The following is a 21,442-nucleotide window of genomic DNA, read 5'->3' as shown; positions in this document are numbered from 1 at the left end:
TTTTAATAATGTCTCCATTCTCTTTTCTTAGCTTTCGAATATAAATGAGCTCCAAGTAAGTATTGTGCCTCGCTTCCGGTAGAGTCGTTTCTGCTGGGGAGGGCAGAGCAGGCAAGACGCTCCCTCCGGGGACTCCACTTGCTCTAATACCTACCCTTACCCATGATTTGCTTATTTTTCTCTTTGCTTTTTCGTGTGGGCATCCTTCCAATGGCAACTTGCCCCCATCCCCAGCGAAAGAATTTTTCCTAATACAGCAAGTAGTTGTTCCATGAGTGTCTCGAAGAATGCGGAATGCTTCGGGGATTTGTGCCCATTGGCACGCTGGTTGTGTCGATACACAATAAAGGCGTTCACCAACGCCATGTCCAGCAATCCGAGAAACAAGGTCTTGTAGTACTTTCGTGATTTGTACGAAAGCTGCACGCTGTAGCGTTGCATCCGGAGCTGGTCGTGCACATCAACACCTCCCATGTATCGGTGATAGTCACGAACCAGCTCCGGTGCCGGTAGCTCTTTCATCTGGCCTTTGATACGCCGCACTACAATAAAAAAGCACAATAGTGAGCAATGATACATATATATAAACACACAGGCTTACTTACTGACACTGACTGTTTCTCTGCTGCCACCACTGCTCAGCATGTGGACGGGATTGCGGTCCATCCACATTGCTGCGGTTATCTGCGGAAAAAGCTTATTTTCAGCCAGCTTGATTGTCCCCTGTGGTGGTACTAGCTCTCTCACACCATTCACGGTTCTGTAAGACTTGTCAGTCTTCACATCCTTCGCGTACCCTGCCATACGCGTCTGGATCGTACCCGTAATGTACATCCGTCGCTGCAACAGCTCCAACGCCAGCTTCACCGACGTGTAAAACCGGTCTGTGATTACCAAACGCCACGGGGAGGTCGGTGATGGCGGGCACAGCGCGTTCATGTTCCTTAGTACGGCAGCCTCGCCGCAATTATTATCAGCAGGAATCGGAGTCCGGAGATTACTCTTAGCACCACAGTACACCTCGAATCTGAGCAGTCGCACAAACGCACACGATATTAGTAAAAGTAATAAATATGTTGGATTAGGAAATTCTCCACAATGTGGATGTTTGCCCGTCCAACATAAGCACTTAGACCAAAAAAAAAAGTGGCAAGCATTAGCTTGCCACCTTGAACGCACCTCATGCAATAAGCTGTATCTGCACACGCTGCCACGAACACCTTGGTCCCCCACTTGTGCGGTTTGTCCTTGTTGAACTGTCTGGTAGGATTGTAGCGGGATCTTGAAGGCAGCGTAGCTTCGTCAAAGCTAATGACAGGAGGAATCTTGTAGCCGCGCGCAAATGTACGCTGTAAAACCTCGATAACCGGCCGAATCTTCCATACACGATCCGTGCTAGCTTGAGGCGACTTGTTGTTGGAGAAGTGCAAGTATCCCATTATGTGGAAGAACCGGTTGCGGGACATGTACTTGCCGAAGCGTGGCGTTGGCAACGCACCAGCCGGTGTCAACTCCCAGTGAGCAGCAATCCCCTTTCGCACTGGAGACAGCATCCTTGCAATGAGAAGCGCGATGACGCGCAAAACCTCCCACGGTTCTATCGGCTTCACACGTGCTAGTCGCCGACGAATATCTGCGAGGTTCTCTACTTCTCCACCACCACGACGCTGCTTCGCTTGAATCGCCTGCGCACGACCCGGTATCGACTGCGTGTGGTAGCGATTGCTCTCGACGGCAATCTGTCTCCACAATTTTGGCGGTAGGTAGTAGAAGAACAGCGCCAGTGGGTCTTCAGCCACTCCAAGGACGCTCTCAGATGGTCCATAAGGCCCGTCGTAAAGGTCTTCATACGTAGGATTGTCTCCAAATTTGGACTGGTCTACAAATAGCACATAAAAGTGAGTTAGATAATGTTAACATTATGTTGGACAACGACGGAATAATAGTTGCGTATGTTGGATAGCGTTCAACATAACTTACCATACTCCCAGCCAGAATGTTTCATCTCCGCCAAACGCGCCGCATTCATCGCCACCGACTTGCAGAACGTGTCCGGTAGCTCAGTTCCAACGCAATCGGCTAACTCCTCATCAGAGAGTTCTCCAAGCTCCCTATCTCCTTCCCACTCACTGTCCGCGTCGTCATCGTCTGAATCAGGACCAGATTCCTCTTCTGATCCGAGGCCAGTGCACTCACGTGCACCAGCCGCCATGATGTTAGGATCACCGTCGACTACGCAGGCGACAGGGAGATGCGGGGCAGCTGACGCAGCACCGGTGTCTGTGGTGTCACTTATGGTGCCTTCAGCTTGAGCTTCGCGTTCTGGACTGTCTTGTAGGACGCGGCGGCGTCGTTTCGGGGATCTTTGCGTAACCGGCGCCTGCTTGTTCGTCCGAGGGGGGCGCAAGGTCTCCACAGCGCCTTGAGCATCTCGCACAGGCGTTAGAAGCGCACTTGAAGCCACAGCTAAAGCCACAGCCATCACCACGTCTGCTACAACTTCCTCCACCTCTGGTTCCACAGAATCTTCCTCATTTTCTGCAACAGGTATTACCTCTTTAGCTTCGTCCGTACTCGCTGTTGCTTCTGTCTCTTTGGGTGCTGCCGGCTCAATATGTGGACCTCTAGACTCTGCTATCTCCATGGCTGTCGTCGTAAGTTTCATCGCCCTCTTCCTAGACTGCTTCTTCAACGCACGCCCCTCAGCGCCATGCTTTGGCTCTGCTGCTGACTGCCTCTCGTCGTCTCGACGAAGGCGACGCTTGTGGCGGTCACTGAGGGCTGCCTTGCACAACCGGGTCTCTTCCGCTGTCAGCGTCCGTCGTGGCATCTTGCCAGACGTCGCCACCATTCTGGTCTGCTGCCCCCGCGGTCGTTTTGAAGAATGAGAGAGTTTTGTGGCTGTCGGCCACCCGTTGGTGGTGGGTGACACCGCCTCTCTTTATCTCGTTCAATCAGGAATCCGGTCCAGCTACCCTAAGCCTGTGCATCCGGCCGTTTTAGGCTCCCACTTTTGTCTTGACTTCAGTATTGAGCTTTCCTGCGCTCTCTTGAGATCTGTTCAATACAAACCCCAAGTCAGTTTTTCTCTTATGTTTAGCCGCTAAACATAACATAGATGCCGAAAAAAACTGAAAGAAGCTATACACCTCTTATGTTTAGCGGCTAAACATACGGGAACTAAGGGGTTAAAAGTTGTGCAAATACTATATTAAAAAGAGATAGATAAAAAAACACGCACACACAAAAATATGGCATCCTGCTGCACCCAGCTGAAAAATATGTGACGAGGCAACTGTACACAGCTCGCTTAATACGAGCCCAGCTGGTGTCCAACAAACCCCATACTGCTCCCAACTACGCGCCCAACGCAAGAAGCCAGTGCAAAATTGTATACATCAAGCGTGTATAGCCGGAAAAATACACTTAAGAATTTGCGCGCCATGTCAAAGTCCGAAGTTGAACGATTTTGGGGGCAAAGTTAGAGCGTTAGATTTTCATGTCATCCCTTCCAATCAATACAAACAAAAACAACAGCAACATCACTATAAGCAAACAAAGTAGTGATGTATTGACCGCTGAGCACTTAAACTGCCGTTCCGTCTTCGCGTAGACAGAGAGGTTTACAATAACATGTAGCTGGTGCTTCTGTCAAGAAGTGAAATCATAAGGCGATGACACAATGTGCTCCTGAAGATAATTTTCAATCAGGATGCACTTGATGCGAGACCAGCTTGGGCTGGTGTTATTTTAACTCCTCCAACGCAGTCGACAGAGTAACCGAACGCTCGTTTTGAACAACCGCGTGCTGCACAAACTGGCCTTTACCAAAAACATCGTGATCCATAATAGATAAAACGATGTACTTTGTTGCATTTGCTCCATGTGCTGCGTCGATAATTAGAACCTCCAGAAACCGCTCAAAGAACTCCCTCATGTGTGCAGTCTGCATAGTAATACATGTCGCAATAGTCTACGAATAAAACTATGTTAGAAAACTTCGAGATAAACAAGAAAGACAAAAAAACTAGACCTTATTGTGAACAGAGTCCACGAAGATGCGACCGACCTTTCTTGGCCCCTGCGAAAATTCATGCATCCACTGTTTGAGTCGTTTGGCACTAGTTGAGGCAGCATGGTCCTGGCACTTGAACTTCCTCACGAGGTTATGAACATCTTGGGTCGTCGGAGCGCAGCTGGACTTTCGTAAATGTACAGCAATATACGCTTCTTCTTGGCGCCAGCCTTCAGCAGCTCACTCACAGTCCCAACGACCTCTGGTTCCAGAACTGTTCGATTATGTGGATACTGTGGTGTAGTGATATTCTAATAATTGCCGGTAGAAAGAGACCTGATCGCCTTCAAGCCGTTCAAGCTATGAAGACTCTGCCACATGATGTACGGCGACTTCAAGGTGCAAGAGACTCGACGGCGTCACTACCGAACTTTCAACGGATATTGGATACGGTCCATATATCACTGAATCCAGGCTGTCCTTATTATTAGTAATAGACTGGCCGGATTCGCACTCAGTGGCCAAGAACTGACCATCTACGGTACGAGCCCTCGGTGGCGGCTGGGATGAGTTCGCGGAGGACTCAGCGACCCTTTGAAGGCACGTTCACCGTCTGGGACAGGGCGCGAGCCGCTAAAGATACTCATGCGACGGTGTAGATGACGCTTGGCGTGCAAGAAGATCCATAACGGATCATTCTTCACTTGATATTTGTATACTTGATTAGGACTTCTTATTAGGAATAGACCCGAAAGGGTAAACGTAAATACAGAACAGAGTTTCCACTCAAGCACACAGAGCGACGTCCGGCTTCAAGATAAGCGTCTGGTCAAGCTTGTTTGAGTGTGTTATGCCTGTCGGTGAGCTCGAAGCTCTGTAGCGAGGGTTCATCAGGCAAGGCCAAGAGACTGTGTATTCTGGCCGATTACTATCGGGAGGTTTTTACGTGACGGCTAAATGTTGCCTATTTGCACGACTGGGATTGCTTAAATTGCACCCCTTTTATTCTTCCAACCGAGTGTCGAACACTCGGTGCCCTCGTAAAAGGCTTACCCGTGCCTGGTACCCTTCCGCTGTTGGGACCACGAGGATCCATAGCACCTACTAGCTTTGCTCGTGCTAGTAGCGTGTTCTTATTTTTTCTGGTCGGCCTATAGAAGTAGTTTACAAGGTCCAGTTTGTCCCCGTGCAAGGGCAGAACGGGGGTCTTCAGGTCCGCCCGAGCGATCGTTTACTATCCTAGTAAACGTATTGTTGTGGGAACGTCCCAATCGGAGAAACACCGAAGTTGCAGCGCTTCCGCGCTTCAAAGACATGCATCGACGCCACGTTCAGTAAGCACCAGGAGCACACCGAACAGGGGTTCGAGAAGTTTATCCAGATTACTAAAAAGCCGATAATCGGGACAGTAGCTCATTAATAAAATGCGGTGTAGTACTGTAGTAATATTGTCCGTTGCACTAAAATTGTCCGCCTAATCGTCGATCTTAAACTGAGCAAATCATGCGACCAGGGTAATCCTATTCTGGGACGAGGTCTTTCTTATTCTGATGGAGAACTCCTTCTCACGGGACAGGGCCTTGCGTTCTCCACACAAGAGTGTTCATTATCCGGTTAACGGCCTCCTGAGCAGTGCTTCCGCACACGCTACGACGGAGGTCAATCGAGGGGGAATGCAGCGCATGCTCATTCTCAGAGGGACTGTCGCCCGTATGGGTTAATTCTTCGCCGGATACTCAATCAAAAAGTACTCTATCTTTATGACCTGCTCGCGTTCTGACCTCCCTTCAGTGTGGTTGTTTTGTGCTTAATGTAGATTACTGTTCATCTCCAATAATACATGCAGCTTGACTCATACCCGATTGCCCATTGATTGTTTTCCTGTGGAGGTGTCGCTTCCTAATTATTTGCGCTGCAAGCTGACGGTGAAAGATGGTAGACCACTGGAGCGATGTCGCGATAAAGGCGTTGCTTTGTCGTTCGACATCGATGTATCTGAAGGGTACGGTGTGCTAAGGGCGCAAGTCAAGTCGGCTTTTGCTACAAAGGAGCGTCTGTACTGGTGCGACGATCTCGACGTGTACATCAGACTCGCCAAGAATGCACCACAAAAGGCCTTCGTAAAACTAGATCAATATGGCTTCGAGCCATCAGTGCAAGCAGCGTGGCGCAACACTCGGCTGCGCCGTGGTGGGCAGATTGATTTTGTGCTCGACCTCTTTGTATATGTAGCGAAGTCTAAGAAGGCGCCAGATACTACGCTTCATCGTGCGACCGAAAACCGTGTGCAACAAGGGATTCCACGCGTACAAACAGCTCTACTAACGGCTAACGTACCATTCGGTCCTGCTACCCTACGCAACGCTGCTACGGCTCAAGCCAGATTACCGGACGGTGAAGAAGTCCACGTGCCAGACAGCACAACATTCCACCAGCTTCAGCACATCGACAGCCTGGAGCAACAAGCGGTAAGTTCGTCAAGAGAGCCTGATGAGTTCGCTCCCATACAAGTCAAGATCAACAACCCTACGGTGACACTGCGCATGCGAGTTCAAGACATCTGCCAGGCGCTCGGCTTGCCGATGTATCCATTGTTCCCTCCATTTCGACAAGCGCCGGAAATTGTGCAGCCACCTGCACACGACGTGGAAGATGTTGATCATCTACAAAGCGATGATAAAAATGAACGAGACATTGTAGAACTTGCTGTATAGGATTACATTGATTCGTTACTGAGCAATATTCAATGCAGCTTCTAGATAACCGCAGTCGGTATAATCCGTAGCCAACTTGGTCATTTGCCTTGGTGCATTCGCGCAGCGCAGCACTTAGAGCTTGAACCGGTGCTTCCTTGAATGCAAGACTTGCGTGCTTAATGATCCAGCGTTTTAAAAGCAAAAAACCCACTTCAATTGGGTTCAAATCTGGGGAGTATGGTGGTAAAAAGAATAGCAGAGCTCCGGTCGAGTGCACCAAGTCTTGTAGCTCCGCGTACATATGGATCTTGGCATTATCAAGTATCATAATGGACCGTGGAAGCGGCCACGGATTCAGGTAAGGTGCAATTTTCGCTGCAAATACCAGATGAAACTCCTTCCTAGTAAATGTGTCAAATGTGTGACCCCACGAGAAAAACCCGCTCACGTCCATTGCTGCCAGCACGGAGACCCGCTGGCCACGTGACGAAGGCAAACTGACAGCGGCTGGCGTGCCTCGTTTTGACCACGCGTGCTTTCTTAAAACACTCCTGTACACCATTAAAAAAAATGTAAAAAAAACCAATAGATATCAAACAACGAGTCGTTCTGCTATCGCACCTTCCGTCTTTGGATGTCTTGTCCACAAACACGAGCTGCACGGGGCAACTGTAAAACGGCAGCAGCCGACCGGCATACTCACGGCGCTCTCGCGGAGCTGACTCTCTTGCACGCTTAGTTAATCTTTTCCTTGTCAGATTAAGGTCGAGCCGTAACGCGCGGCATATCGAAGCAGTTGACGTGTTCGTCACGTGCTCGAATTTGCGGCAAAGCTTGTCTTGAAGCTCTTCAATGTAGAAGCACGGATGTATTTCTACATATTTCTCCACGAATTGTATGACCTCACGTGGCCACTTGCTGCTGCGCTCTCGTGACGGCGCCTTCCGACACGGTGATCCTGTCTTTTCGAACTTCGTAATCCAGCGACGGACACTACGTTCGTTGCTTCCGAATATTGTGCCAGCCATAGCGGCATCCATGCTGTAGACATAGACCAGGACTACCGCTCTCCACCGCAAGTCGCCAGAGTAGGTCATCGTGTACGCTGCTAATCTCCGAATGGCCAGGAAATTCGTGGCAAACTGAGGATGCGAGTTTAATAGCGTTGTTTGAGTGGCAAACTGAGGATGCGAGTTTAATAGCGTTGTTTGAGCTAAAGAAGGAGAGTTCTGATTGGACGACCAAGAATGGTGTTGCCTTAATCGTTTATAGACTTCAGCTACCGGTAGCCTGAGGTCTCACACCTACACCTACTGCATGCTGTCTCAGTGTAAGAGTCCGATTTGGACAATCCGGCTGAAAGGCACAATAATAATAAATGATTCGATGTACTTTGAAGTAGCCATTTTTATTCAGCTCGTGTTTCGAATACCGGCTTTTGCCAGTTGCACCACAAAGCAGATTCGCAGGCTCTTCGGTGTGGTACCATTAATTTGGAGCATGAACTTGAATCGATGCATACCACGTCACATATTCGAATCAGCTCCATCATGCTGCCCTCAATGCATTGCCTCGACGGTGGCCGCAGCGCTGCCTCCAACACGCCTCTAGACCTGAGTGCATCGCTCTCTCGCAAGGAAAAACGCGGCATGAAACGCGGTGAGAAGCGCTCGAAAAGGTCACAAACCCATTCCAAAGCAACATCCGACAATGTTCACGTTGATTCCGAGTCTTCCAAAGTCGATTCCAATGCCCCCAAAGCTCCCATTATTATCGCCACCTCGCAGCAAAGTCGATTCCACACTGTCACATTTGACGAGTTCGGCAAGAACGTTCTACTCAACCAGTTCACACTCGCCATTGGAACGCCGTCATCCGATGAGACTGCAGATCCTGTTGGCGTCGTAGAGCTGCTAAGAGATACCCAATTGAAGCTCAATTACGGCTCTCGTTACGGTCTTGTGGGTCCCAATGGAATCGGCAAGTCCACACTACTCACAGCTTTAGCAGACGGACTGGTCGAAGGGCTTCCGACGTCACTCAAGATCCTGTACGTGAACCAGTTGGACACGTCGTCGTTAACTCCCGAATCGGCACAGCAGTCGGTACTGCACACGGTGTTGAGTGCAGACACGAGAGTTAGTGAGCTGCAATATAAAATTGATATATTCCAAAAGGTGTTGGTGGGGCCTTTAGAATCGGAAGACAGGGAACCGAAGTTCGCTACGTATAAGGCTGAGTTGCTCCATACGTTGCTAACTATCCAAGTAATGGAGGCAGAGCAAGCTCAAGACGCTGCTAGTAAGATCGCCATTAAGAGAAGTGGCATGCTCGGTAAGGATGCCAGACTAAGGCTGCTGGAAGCCGAGCACAAGACAGCAGATTTACGTCAGCGACTGCAATTCACGCTGTCGGATATGGAGCACGAGAGCGTAATCGCAGCCAATGAGACGGAGATCTTGCATGAAATCCACCAGAAAATGGAACAATTCCAACAAGAATTAAAGATACTGGATGAAGCTTCCATGGAAGCACGTGCACGCCGAATACTGGCGAGTATGGGTGTCGGTCCAGCCAAGCAGGATGCTCCACTGGCGTCGCGAAGTGGTGGCTGGCAAGTACGTATTCTTCTGGCTCGAGTGTTGTTCATGGAGCCAGATTTTTTACTACTGGATGAGCCGACGAATCACTTGGACATGCCTTCGATTTTGTGGCTAAAAAACTATCTCCTTACTCTCGACGACGTGCTTGGAACGCCAGTCACACTTGTAGTAGTATCCCACGACCGGTTCTTCTTAAATGCCGTGACGGAAGAGACTATCTTCTTCCGTGGATACGACAAGACACTCGCTTACTATGAAGGAACTTACGACTCCTTCGAGCTGGCTATGATGAGGAAAAGACAGTTCAATGCTCGTCTACAAACCAAACTGGACAAGAAGACGGACCAGATGAACGCTATGGTCTCTAAGATCTCCCAACAAGCTACACGATCGAAAGATGACAAGAAGATGCAAGTCGCAGCTTCAAAAAAGAAGAAAATGGATCGGATTGGTAGCGAACGTAGTGCCAAAGGAACACGATTCAAACTTAACCGGGACCGCGCGGGGTATTTCCTTACTAACCGCGATCAAGCAGAGGAGCAAGCTAAGTACGACGAGACCGAAGGTGGCAACAGTGGAAGCTCCGCATGGCGTATACTATCCAGTAGTCCTCCTCAGATCCGGAATCTGACGAAACTGGACAACACGACGATGGTTTCGCTTGAAAATGTATCGTTTCGATACGATACATTCAACGAAAAGCCCAAATTTCCACTTGTGTTTGAGAAACTCAATCTTACCATAAACTACGGTGACAAAGTAGTTCTGGTGGGACGCAATGGTGCGGGTAAAACGACATTTATGAAGCTGCTGAGCAAAGGATTAGAGCCGGAAAGTGGCAAAGTGGAGTATTTCCACGGAGCACGGATTGCGTCATTGATGCAACATAACGTGGAAGACCTCAAACGTCAGGAATGGTCTCGAGGTCTCACTCCATTGGAGTTATTGCGCACACGACTGCAAACGGATGACGCGGTATCAGACGTGGGAGCTGCTGGAGTCGCAAGTGATGGTAAAATACGTGGGTATTTAAGTAGTTTCGGTATCACAGGTGGGATTGCCGTCGCCGTCCCGCTCCACGCTCTATCAGGCGGACAATTGGTACGCGTGGGGTTGGCCTGGGCTACGTTCCCATACCCGCCGCACGTGTTGCTGCTCGATGAGCCCACGAACCATTTGGACATGAACACGATTCAACTGTTAGGTGAGGCTCTGCGCAAGTATCAAGGAGCGGTGGCGCTCATTTCGCACGACTTGCATTTCCTCGACATTCTCACAAACGGGAAACAACGCGGAGAGGAAGATGGAGATGAAGACGAAGATGAAGCATGTGGTCGTGTGCGGGTCTTTGAAGTGAGCAAGAAGAAGGGCGTAGTGTCTCTCCTGCCACTTGAGCGAGTGGAAACGTATCAAGAGAAAGAGGAGAGTCGCATGGCTTCCCTAGGCCGCATATAACGTTGCCGGTAACTTCAAGTGTTGCATACTGAGTTTAAGCCTTTTTGTTTTGAAAATATCCAATTTTTGACCATGGTTTACCTCCCACTGGCAAGCGCCATGACAAACGTCCGCCACAAACCATGAAATCTCGATTACAAAGAAGTTGCCGCTCGGTGGCTGAATCCACGGGTACGGGGTTTGTGTACGGCACCATGTTTGGGTCCGTTCTGGCTGTGGTGGAAGGAGTGCGAGCGTCTCCGAAACATCAAAGGTTTGTTGCTGCACTGCATCACGCCAAGTTCTTCGTACCAGAAACGGCAGGTCGAATTGCAATGGTCACATGTTTGTTCTACATTTGGGGTCGAGTAGCTTCACGACAAGCGAGGAATACCTCGATGGCTGTACCTTTCGCGGAGCGACGATAAAGAGTCGACATGGGCCTAAAGCGGCTTTGTATAGCGCGTTTGCGTTTGGAAGTTTCGCGGCGGTGGTGGTCGCGTTTAATGTGATGAGGGCGAACATGATGCAGCTGGAAGAGATGGACTAAAAAATATGTTATACAAAACTGAATCAAAGTGATAAATAAATCCCATAAAGCTTATGACGTTAAGCCAGACTCAATCAGAAACCGTTCATAAGATCTCCTGTTAGTGTTATTAGGCCTGGAAAACAAGTTTCGAACTATTTATGACGATCGTCTTCGATATCTTAGGAGCGATCGTGCTCGTTCTGCTCCGATTCCCAACATTCATAAACTTGCAAGCTCTCCGAGTAGTTGTGATGTCGAACGAAGAAATTGATTCATGGACGTGCCCAGGGTGCACCCTGAAGAACGAGCTCACTGTCGAAGCGTGCGCCGCTTGTGGAGCTACCAGTCCTCTGGTTCTTCAGAGCTACGCCATTGAAGAACAAGGTTGGCCAGCAGGAGAAGATGCTGCTGTAGACGGAGCTCAACGTGCCAGTCTCGTATCTCACGGCTCGGATAATGCCACACCGCGCAATGGTGGAAACGAAGTAGACCCGTGGACACAAGCTGAATGCGAGTGGGCCCAAATTGAGTCACGACAAGACGCGCCGTCGAAAAAATAATAATCCAAAAGCATTAAGCCACGAGTATGTTTTCAATTTTATAGATTTTGATGACTTAAATGTTAATAATTGGTGGAAACGCAAGAGCGTAAACTTTGATGAACTTTGTTTTTCAGAGAAAAATGTTAGAATAAGGATTATAAAATTTAAAAAAACACTTCTTATTTAAATAATATCAAGACCTGAAAAGTAGATTGGTATAAAGTTCATTGAAGCAAATCCAATGAAAACATCTTCATAATTTAAATAATGAAAAAAACGAAAGTTTGATGAGACCAAAAAATGGTGTCACCGAACAATTCACCGTGATTTACAGTTAGTACCGGACTTTAAATTTGGGTTTGGTAGGCACCCACCGTCGGCTATTGCGTCTGCGCTACTTGTACAAAGCAACTGGGCTACAGCGCATGTTAAAAGAGTTTGAGGTCACTGCAAAGTTCCGGCCTAGCAAAATCACTAGGCTTCTTGCAATTTGTTTTACACTGCTCTTGGTAACTGTGATTTGAGCGTTTAACCAATTAATACTTTTCTTACCAAGCTCTGCAGTACTGAAACTACCATCATTAGTATGCCCTCATGGACAAGTAGCACGTAATGGATATAGAAGTACATGGCAAAAGCTTTGTCCTCATGGTCATAGAGCTGACAGTGCTGCCACGAGAGTGCAACGCCTGTGTTCAAGGCTTTTGGCCGACTCACGTTAGTTTTTAAGAGCAATAATCATTCCTGACACTTCTGTAGCAAGTTGGCGCCAAAAACTCCAGGTACCATAGTTTGCACCTTCCTGTGTACTTCGAAGTAGCATACCGTATTTGAGATCTCCTACTTCAGATCCAATATTTTTGAAGTTGTATTGTTGCAAAATACACAAGATCTGTACACGTACCGACGCATCTCTATCACGTTTTATTTAAACAAAACAATTTAGTTATCAAGTTCTTCTTCGGGAACTGCGAAGTTTTCTATGTCGTGACGCGTATCCACAGCATGGCGCACTACGGGCACTTCTTCCAGAATTATCCACAGTACAATTTGTTCCTCTATTTCGCGAGGAAGCGTAGCTGACGCACCCAGAGAGCGGTCATTGCAGTGCGACCCGCAGCCGATTTCGCATTTCTCCACTATGAGCTCGCGCTGGTCAAGTCAATTTGGGTTGGGAGAAGTTCGAGATAAAAATACTTGACGGTCAAGTGCATTTTGTCCTTCGACACTACGGCATCGTAAAACTCCACAACCGAAAGCTTGTAGGCGTATGAAATGGCAACGCGCTTGAACTTCTTGGGAGGCTTGCCAGTGCCAGAAATACGGCTTCTCCCTTTCCGTTGGCCGAGCGTGAGGGGAGTGCGCGCCATTGCGAATTTCTTGCAATGAGCTGGTGGATAGTTACAGTTTAGCATGTTTTTTGTACTCTGAATTAGGAGATCTAGACTTGTGCGCTGTTCCATTCTCGATATGTGATTGGTTGGAGGGCAGTCTGAATTAGGAGATCACTCTGAAGTAGGAGATCTCAAAGAGGTTGTACCCCGGTTCGGAGCGGCCCTATTAAAAACAACTAGCATTTAAAAAAAAAACTTTATCAATAATAAAATGCCAGTGCCACTTTTTCAAATGTATTATAGTATTAACATGTAGTATCTAGAGATGAAACTTACGCTACAATAAAAGGAGCTCTGTTTTTCAAAATGTAAATCCAGTTAACGCTTTATACGAATCGTATGTACAGATTTCCAATGCCATGAACACTACACCAAATACTGTTCGTCCTCCTCTTCCTGCTCAAAACACCCCGTAGTAGCCACATTCGGGTACCAGGCACCAGCCGAACGTTGGATACGCGTGAGCTGTGTAGGCAGAGCAGTGTACTCGTCGATATCTCCAGTTTCATCAGTGAAATTAACCCACGACGTCCAGCGTAATTGGTCCACTCGAAGCCATCCATGAAGCTCCAGACCGTGTAACCGATGATTGGGATATCCTCCTCGTAAATAGCCTTGTGCACTTGCTCCAAATGAGTGCGAAGATACCAGTCCTGGTCGGGGTGTCAATAGTTTCATTGCCACACCATCCGTTCTCAGTCAGAAGAATGTCCGCATTTGTATCATGCTCGTGCAAGAAGCGGATGGCCTGGATGTACCCCGGAGGGTACCCAGAATCAGCTGAACAACTGTCAGCATCCATAATACTTCCATAGGCATGACGAGCGCCGTCAGGGTTACGCGAGTCATCAACTCCGAGGTCCGTTGCCCATCCAAGTGTCAAACTCGAACAATTTGTCTCGGATCTTTCTAAATCACAGCCCGTCGTAGCATACGAGGCGTAGTAATTAAGCATGAGAAGGTCATACGAGCCTTTAAGTTGGGCACTCTGCTCTTCCGTAAAATTCGGTAGACGATCACCAATGCGCTCGCGCATAACTTCGGGGTAGTCTCCCGTGGCTAAAGGACTCAAAAACCAGCCCAAGTGGAATTAATTCTTACGCTCAGCCGCAGCCACGTCTTTAGTGAATGAGCGATTCAAAGGTATGCCCCAGTCGGAGTTGATGACGATGCTGATGCGTGCAGTGCTCTTGACGGTCCCTGCAGCACGTAGTTCATGGAACTACTCTACCGCTGCAGCGTGTGCGAGCAGCACATTATGAGCCACCTCGTACGCGTTGGTGCTTGAGTTGCCGAGTTTCGGTGGGCCGTATCCAAGTGCGAAGCCCGTAAGGATGAACAATCGTCGGCAACGTTCGCACAGGGCACCCTATTCACAGTGTCACGGCAGAAGTTGTCTCAGATACTTGGTTCCTTGTTGGTGGTGTTCCAGCCGCCCTCAGCTTGATACGCTGACGAAGCAGTACCGAACAGGAAGCTCGATGGGAAACATAGCGCACTGCTGTTAGAGGCACGAGTTATTGACGAAAAAGCGACGACCAATGTGACCAAGAAGCACAATAACGTCATGGTTATGAAATGAGTGCACGGTTAATAGAAAATTAGTGAATGAGTCGCTAATGATGATCCACGAAGCACCGATCTTGCAAATCTCAAAGAGTACAAGTTGAAGTTTTATGCTGCAACCACAAACAGAAAGCATAAGCGGTAGAACTCATGCCTTGATTCTTTTCGGTATTGTGCATGTACAGGCAATAACAGCCAAAAAGTTATCAGATAACTTTTCTTGCCCTCGAAACTACCAGAATGATTACGGTCTACTTCACCCTGTCTATTGCGTCTGCTTAAGCGTCGGGGATCTACTTCTACGCTGACTCTACGCGCGCTTCACTTTCGGGCCCAACGACTTACTGTACATGCGAATGACCGACGCCAACATCGTGAAGGCTGACATGCCCAGAATGGCTGCAGTCTTCCACCACGCATGGTCATTCGCGCGCTTCACGTCCTCAGCTGTACAGCCCTCAGGTAGAAGCACTCCATCTACCGGGATGTTGTCTCCAGTACCCACTGCACTACCCTTGCATCTCTCGATCACTTCCGGTGAATTCAACGCCAAGAAGGCGTACAGTAACAAGCAGATCGAGGCGAGAACGAAGGCGACGCGCTTGCCAAATTGTGCCGAGTCCAACTGGCGATCCAAACTGGTACCAGAATGGCGGTACACCACGACTCGCAGCTTCGCCACCGTAAAGTCTGCATGGGTACCCTCGTCCGCGATTGGTAGACAGCACAGTTCACGCGAAGACGACACCACCACTTGCCACGTCGGGCCGTACGCAAACGTCAACGAGTGCTGCAGATGAGCTCTCTTAGTTGATAATTACGTCTCTCAAAATTATTTTTTACCAGCCAATGCTCATCGTACCTTTAAAGCTTGAGCGATTTTGGTCTCGTTGTCCTCTACACCATCGTAGAAGTTGCAGAGTTGCTTGGTCTTGTCAGTCACGGCCTCCTTCATGTCGTCTTCCATGTCGGTCTCAAACACGACGATCTTTCTTTTGATGTTGAGCGTCTCAGTATCTGTAGTTAGTGCTTCGTGCTCGTGTTTGGGGCGGGGAGTTGTGGACGGTGTCGTGCGGTACAACAGCACTTTTATCTTGCTGGTCTTGCTGAACAGCAGCACACATGCACCCTTGCGCTACAGAATATCAAATATAAAAACCCAGACACTTTAAGCGTTTTGCACTCGTTGCATTTACAAAAAACGCGATAGACAATGCGCGTACGTAGCGGAGATCCACAGCGAAGTCGCCACCCACAAGGACGTGCCAACCCGAACCTAATGACGGCTCCAGTCGGCTCTGCAGCTCGGCTGCAAACTCCCGGATACTCGATGTCTTCTTGGCAGCATCATTCACCGCCTTCTTAGCAGCCACCTGGATGGCCACGGATGCCGCGGGGGCCTTGGAGACCTGGAAAACGGCTCCACTGAAGACCATCGAACGATCAGATCCGATCCTGCTTGACACGCCACGCACTTGATAAAAAATGACAAACAGTAGGGAAAATGAAAATATGCCTGAGCATGGGTTTTGCTGTTTGGCATAATACCAGTTTCTGCCTATCTAGGGGTTGTGGGGTGGCTGAGCAAGGTGTACCTTCGATATGGTACATGACAGAAGCCAACTGTCCATTTCATTCTTGCGTTTGCGGTCTCTCTCATTCTTCGACTTTCCAAGCTAGTTCCCCCAAGATGACAGTAGAATCTAAGTCAGCTTGCACCATGCTCACATATTGGTGCCTGCGAGGATACTGGATTCGAAAACAGATAATAATGATGCAGAGGTCGATTCTGCGGATATTAAGGAGCACCTCGAGAGTATTGCAAACTGCTTATTCGAGCAGATTCAGCGGATGTGTCAGATAGTAGTGTACAGGGGCTTAGAGCGATGCAGAGAGTGCTGCGAGTCAAGCTAAGCAGGAAGGAAGGGTGCAAACAGCAAGTGTCCTTGTTTGCCTACTTTGGACGTGCTGCACATTAGGGACTTTCCCATAGTTAAGCCTCTCAGAACAGTCATTTTTCGTAAATTTGTTTTGCATATTCCGAGGGAAGGGTGAGAGGAGTTTTATCTTAAGCTCGTAAACTCGGAAACCGATAACTTTTTGTTTTTGTCGGAGGGTATTCCATGAGCAGGAGTTACTACCCAAGTACTTCGCTAACGCAAAATGGGTACAGTCAACGTGTCCTCCGAAGGTCCAACATCCATTTGAATCGCTGCATGTTGCTCGAGAGCGTGTCTTCCGCGTGGCTCTGCCCACATTGGCATTTTGGCGCGAAACTCAAAGACAGGCCAGTTGGACAGGGTGGACCAATTCATTTATACCGCTCCCATCCAAGCCTTCAAATTAGTACTCCGCACGTTTCGGATTGGCTTTTACTTGTGTAGCGAACCTCTTCGCCCAAAATTGCGCCTCGCTTTTATAAGTGCCCTTTTCCACGTCAAAAGTTGCAGCAGAGACACATTCGAAATCCCGCCAAACCAACCCATCAATTTGCCAACCATGAAGCCCGAGTCGAAGCTGGTCGTTGTTGCTCTGGAAGGTTGCCACGGTTGCGGCAAGACTGCGCTGTGCGAGGAGTTTGAGGCGCAAGGCTATGATATCCTTGACGAGGCCTTCATGGACATGCCCGCTTACGCGCTACACCCACAGTCTCTTCTCATGGAGACGTCGTGGGTCTGTTCCTGGTTCGAGCGCGTGTTGCGCCTCGCGGACCGCGTAAAGCCTGGACGTAAACAGGTTTTCATCGCTGACCGCTCGCCCTTCAGTGCCGTGCTCTACTCAGCCAACGGTCACCTACTGGAGCCTGTTATCCGTGAGCAAATGCGGGAGGTGCAGGACTTTGCCGGAGTGCAGTTCTACACGGTGCACGTGCAGGTAGAGCGCGAACTACTGTGGCGTCGCATTTGCGCTCGATTGGAATTGGAGCCCGAGAGGCTGCGACTCAACGAGCATAAGCGCGAGTGGATGGAAGAGACACTTGCGTTCTATGAGTCTTTCGACTGGGACTTGACAGTTGCAAACGATGAGCGCAGTGTGGCAACAATTGCCAAAAACATCAGTCGCTTGCTGAGAGAGCGGGACGACACGTTTGAGGCTGTATACAAGTGCACCAAGCCTCGTGTGGCGTCTCCGCACTCTTCCTCGTACGGCAGCACTCTCAGTACGGACAGTGAGTGCGAAAGTGCCGAGGAAGAGCACACTATGCACGTGGACTCGGAGTGGAATGTCAAGGAGGTGAAAAGCATCATCTCATTTAACAACACGCCTCCTATGAAGGACTATTAATGTTATAGCAAGAGAAAGGGAGAGAATGCCTCTTAGTTTATCACGTAAAAGCGAACGTGGGGGTAGCCAACGCTCGAGTTAGGAAAATTTAACAGTTGCAAGTATCTATAACTGTTGCAAATGCTTCGTTTTACTAAAGGCGTAGGAAGCGACGTGCATTGGCTCGAGTTATCTTGGCAATCTCCTGTGGCGAGTGGCCAAGAGCAGTTGCCACGGCTTGTGCAACTAGTGGCATTGCACTAGGCACATTTGGGTACTGTTTTTTCGCTTCTGTTGCCTCAGCCCGTCGACATTTGGGAAATCCCATATACGGCGCATCTGTCTCCAATACAAGGCGATCCAGTGGGACATGTTTCACCATTTCTTTCAGTGCAACTCCTTGTTTCTTGCAAATAAACCCCGTAATGCCAATATACCAGTCGTCGCCACGTGCAATATACGCCTTCAGCTCATCCTCATTGCCAGTAAAACAATGCACCACTGCCGGAGGGAAATATCCTCCAGCTTTCTCTTTCGCTTCATCGATCAGATGGATAAAGTCTTGATGCGCCAGACGTTCGTGTAGGAACAGAGGCTTCTTCAACGCACAGGCCATCGTGAGCTGCTCGGCGAACCACTTTTTCTGGAACTCCGGCTCAGGAAAAGTAGGCAAGTAATCCAGACCACACTCCCCCACTGCTCGCACTTCCTCCATTTCTATAAGGCCTCGTAGGGTGTTGAGTTCCTCTTCGTTTGGCATTGCTCGTGCATTGTAGGGATGCACTCCAGCCGTCGGGAAGAGCTTGGTAGGGTGTAGTCTGCAGAGTTCGATGGCTTGTTGAGACTCCTCGATGGTGGCTCCAGGTACCAACATCTCCTTTACACCGACAGATGCGGCTTGTTGCATCAACGCAGCAACGTTACCACGAAGATGTTCATGTGTCAAGTTGCAGTCGAAGTCGAAAAGCTCCAAATTCACGTGGTTTGTCGCCTTCGACGTGGGTTTCTGAGCCATTTTTGCGGATTTTGGCGCTGATTTGTGGTGGTTCTTCCTATGATGCGACTTCTTGTGGTGGGGCTTCGCAGAGTGCGCTGTGGCGTCGTGCACGTAGTACCAAACGTTGGTGGACACTTCGTCGTGCTTGAACGGCATTATTTTGGCAAATGACAATCTTCCCCTTTTTAAGTGACAGCCTTCCCCTCCTTTAGTGACTCTGATAATATCTGATGCAACAACGAAAAGACGCAATTTTTCATGCAGGACGAAGACACAGACGATGTCCCTGGCTTCAGCAGCATGAGGTTTGGCAACTATTTCCCTCAAAAGCTTTTTGTTGCCTATTAGTTGCATAAATACTAAAATTTGCGCGTTGCGTATTAGAAACTCGTTGGGCTTGGAGGCTATCGAGGGCGTGGGATTTTTCGTTGACGACCCAAGACGTAAGTACAAATTGTATTGTGTATACTACCAACCTAATCATTCTTTTTCTTGCTCTCAGCAAGCCAGTGACCTCAAAAAGAGCATAGCAGAGCAAGTACAACTTGCCATGGAGGAAGAGAAGCAAGCAGAGACCATCAAGTCTCGAACCAAGTAAGTTACCTAAGTAAAACTACTGCCCTGAACTCAGACTTGCCTTGTCTTTAGGAAGCAACAGTACATTCTGTACGCTCGGCGATTCATCGCATTTGTCTTCTACGTGGCAATCCAGGCTGCTAGTTGGTACCTGATCATCTTACTGACAACGCAATCCTCCGAGATTCAACTGCAGATCGCTGATAAGGTAGCGATCTTCGCACCGTACACCAGTAGCCCGTGGTGACAGTCATCAATGCGATTCTCCCGAAGCTGATCTCGTTGTTGACGGCAATTGAAAAATGGGATGACGTGGGTTTTGCCATCAAAGCCATGGTGACGCGCTTGTATCTGGCCAAGATCTTGAATATGCTCATTCAGATGTTCTCGTTTGCTCTTTTATTGGACCCATTTCTGCTTACTTCGACCCAAAATATTCTGAATGTGATCGCTTTCGACGGATCTACCGTCCGCAATAATGTGATGTTGGGGTTCAAATCTGACGTTTATTCCTGCCGCGCTGAGCAGGCACTGGCAGGTCTGTTGACACTTGTGGTGACCGACTTCAGTGTCAGTAAAGTAATGGCGATTTCGGCACCTTGCGTTGGTGTTGTCGCTAAATTATTTAAAAGAATCTGGCGACGTCGACGCGAAAAACTGCGGCGGTCGAAGCCTAAAACTGGCTCCAAAGTTCTACCTGACAGCGATGGGATATCGGAGGTGGCAGAAGAGGAATCACTAGTACACAATGACACGGATATTTTACAAATATCTACTAAAGAAACTTCAACTTCTCAAGAGATTTCACCAATATCCGAGAGTTTGGTGACGAAAGCCGAGTTTCTTGTCCCGCTTAAGATGGTTGCATTGCTGTATTCGTGCACTATTGCATTGGTGGCTATTCCTCTAGCTCCAACAACAGCGTTACTTGCGCTTGTGCTGCACATTGCTAACTTCAAATTTGACAGGTTTATTCTAATGGTACGGATTGTGATATACTATCGTAGACTCGATATTCACTGATTATTGTAACTTATGATAGCATTTGCAGAAGAAGCCAGCAAATCCGTGGGGGGCTAAAGACGCCGACAGCTTCTTCATTAAGTTTTACTTCTGCACTGTACTCATTTTCCTCAGCTTCACCTGTCCAATACGCGACTTCCAAAGCAATGTGACATCCAAGATACCAGCGACGTTGCACTATGCATGCCAAACAGCTACGACGCCACTGAAAAGAACTGTACAGTCGACCCAACTCGCTCATCGGTACGATACACACTGTTGAATGTTGAGTATTTTTTTATCAAATTAACTGGCTTTTTTTCTTAAAATCAGAGTTCATACTTTTTAAACGGTCCGGCATGTTCAGCTGGTTATCCTCTCTGTGTCTGCAAACACGCTTGTGGACCATTTGTTGCAGTGGCGACAGGGTACACTCCTCTTTGGAGTAGCATTACATCTTCCGGTGTTGCATCAACGCTCTACTCGCTGGTACTTGGCAACAATTTCGTACCGTGGGCACTATTATTCATGTTTCTACTTGCCATCTTTTTCCTCCGGAACTCACTCACCGTTTACATCGTACGTACATGTACTAGCAATTTTTCTCTCTTAGCTAATTGTACTTTTCCTCAGATGGCAACATTGCAGCGCGAACAGAATGTTGCACTTACCTTTTCATCATTACGAAGAAAGATCAAGCAACTTGAAAACCGTTTGCGTCTTCAAAAAATGGGAGGAACTCAATTAAATGAAGCGGATAGAAACGAAAAACCTTGATTTATCAACTAAAAAAACACTTTTTTAAAACCTCAATATTTGAA

At 48.4% G+C, this 21,442-nt stretch overlaps 8 protein-coding genes across 8 annotated transcripts; 5 read left to right on the top strand and 3 right to left on the bottom strand.

Moving 5' to 3' along the window:
• Positions 1 to 8,261: 8,261 nt before the first annotated feature.
• On the top strand, positions 8,262 to 10,769 carry PITG_16495 (uncharacterized protein; the record flags this gene model as incomplete). The annotated part of the gene is made up of 3 exons (XM_002897480.1): positions 8,262 to 8,370; positions 8,452 to 8,888; positions 8,946 to 10,769. 3 exons carry the CDS (start codon positions 8,262 to 8,264, stop codon positions 10,767 to 10,769), a joined length of 2,370 nt encoding a protein of 789 aa, XP_002897526.1.
• A 743-nt stretch (positions 10,770 to 11,512) lies between these two features.
• Positions 11,513 to 11,922, top strand: PITG_16494 (uncharacterized protein; the record flags this gene model as incomplete). The annotated part of the gene is made up of 1 exon (XM_002897479.1): positions 11,513 to 11,922. The coding sequence occupies one exon, from the start codon at positions 11,532 to 11,534 to the stop codon at positions 11,838 to 11,840; it is 309 nt and encodes a 102-aa protein (XP_002897525.1).
• Positions 11,923 to 13,582: 1,660 nt separating this feature from the next.
• Positions 13,583 to 14,473, bottom strand: PITG_16493 (uncharacterized protein; the record flags this gene model as incomplete). The annotated part of the gene is made up of 4 exons (XM_002897478.1): positions 13,583 to 13,702; positions 13,743 to 14,275; positions 14,318 to 14,403; positions 14,448 to 14,473. 4 exons carry the CDS (start codon positions 14,471 to 14,473, stop codon positions 13,583 to 13,585), a joined length of 765 nt encoding a protein of 254 aa, XP_002897524.1.
• A 619-nt stretch (positions 14,474 to 15,092) lies between these two features.
• On the bottom strand, positions 15,093 to 16,218 carry PITG_16492 (uncharacterized protein; the record flags this gene model as incomplete). Its single annotated transcript, XM_002897477.1, has 3 exons — positions 15,093 to 15,572; positions 15,645 to 15,917; positions 16,006 to 16,218. The coding sequence occupies 3 exons, from the start codon at positions 16,216 to 16,218 to the stop codon at positions 15,093 to 15,095; spliced, it is 966 nt and encodes a 321-aa protein (XP_002897523.1).
• A 1,033-nt stretch (positions 16,219 to 17,251) lies between these two features.
• On the top strand, positions 17,252 to 18,175 carry PITG_16491 (uncharacterized protein; the record flags this gene model as incomplete). The annotated part of the gene is made up of 1 exon (XM_002897476.1): positions 17,252 to 18,175. One exon carries the CDS (start codon positions 17,282 to 17,284, stop codon positions 18,065 to 18,067), a length of 786 nt encoding a protein of 261 aa, XP_002897522.1.
• Positions 18,176 to 18,345: 170 nt separating this feature from the next.
• On the bottom strand, positions 18,346 to 19,199 carry PITG_16490 (uncharacterized protein; the record flags this gene model as incomplete). The annotated part of the gene is made up of 2 exons (XM_002897475.1): positions 18,346 to 18,445; positions 18,484 to 19,199. 2 exons carry the CDS (start codon positions 19,197 to 19,199, stop codon positions 18,346 to 18,348), a joined length of 816 nt encoding a protein of 271 aa, XP_002897521.1.
• A 394-nt stretch (positions 19,200 to 19,593) lies between these two features.
• PITG_16489 (uncharacterized protein) lies at positions 19,594 to 20,166 on the top strand (the record flags this gene model as incomplete). Its single annotated transcript, XM_002897474.1, has 4 exons — positions 19,594 to 19,637; positions 19,692 to 19,734; positions 19,857 to 20,087; positions 20,158 to 20,166. 4 exons carry the CDS (start codon positions 19,594 to 19,596, stop codon positions 20,164 to 20,166), a joined length of 327 nt encoding a protein of 108 aa, XP_002897520.1.
• Positions 20,167 to 20,477: 311 nt separating this feature from the next.
• Positions 20,478 to 21,398, top strand: PITG_16488 (uncharacterized protein; the record flags this gene model as incomplete). Its single annotated transcript, XM_002897473.1, has 5 exons — positions 20,478 to 20,600; positions 20,662 to 20,764; positions 20,866 to 20,885; positions 20,955 to 21,200; positions 21,255 to 21,398. The coding sequence occupies 5 exons, from the start codon at positions 20,478 to 20,480 to the stop codon at positions 21,396 to 21,398; spliced, it is 636 nt and encodes a 211-aa protein (XP_002897519.1).
• Between the last annotated feature and the right edge of the window lie 44 nt (positions 21,399 to 21,442).

This window comes from Phytophthora infestans, genomic scaffold (genome assembly GCF_000142945.1).
Source record: "Phytophthora infestans T30-4 supercont1.44 genomic scaffold, whole genome shotgun sequence".
Taxonomy (NCBI): Eukaryota; Oomycota; class Peronosporomycetes; order Peronosporales; family Peronosporaceae; genus Phytophthora; species Phytophthora infestans.
Note: the sequence above shows the minus strand (reverse complement) of the source record. Positions and strands in the feature narration are given on the sequence as shown.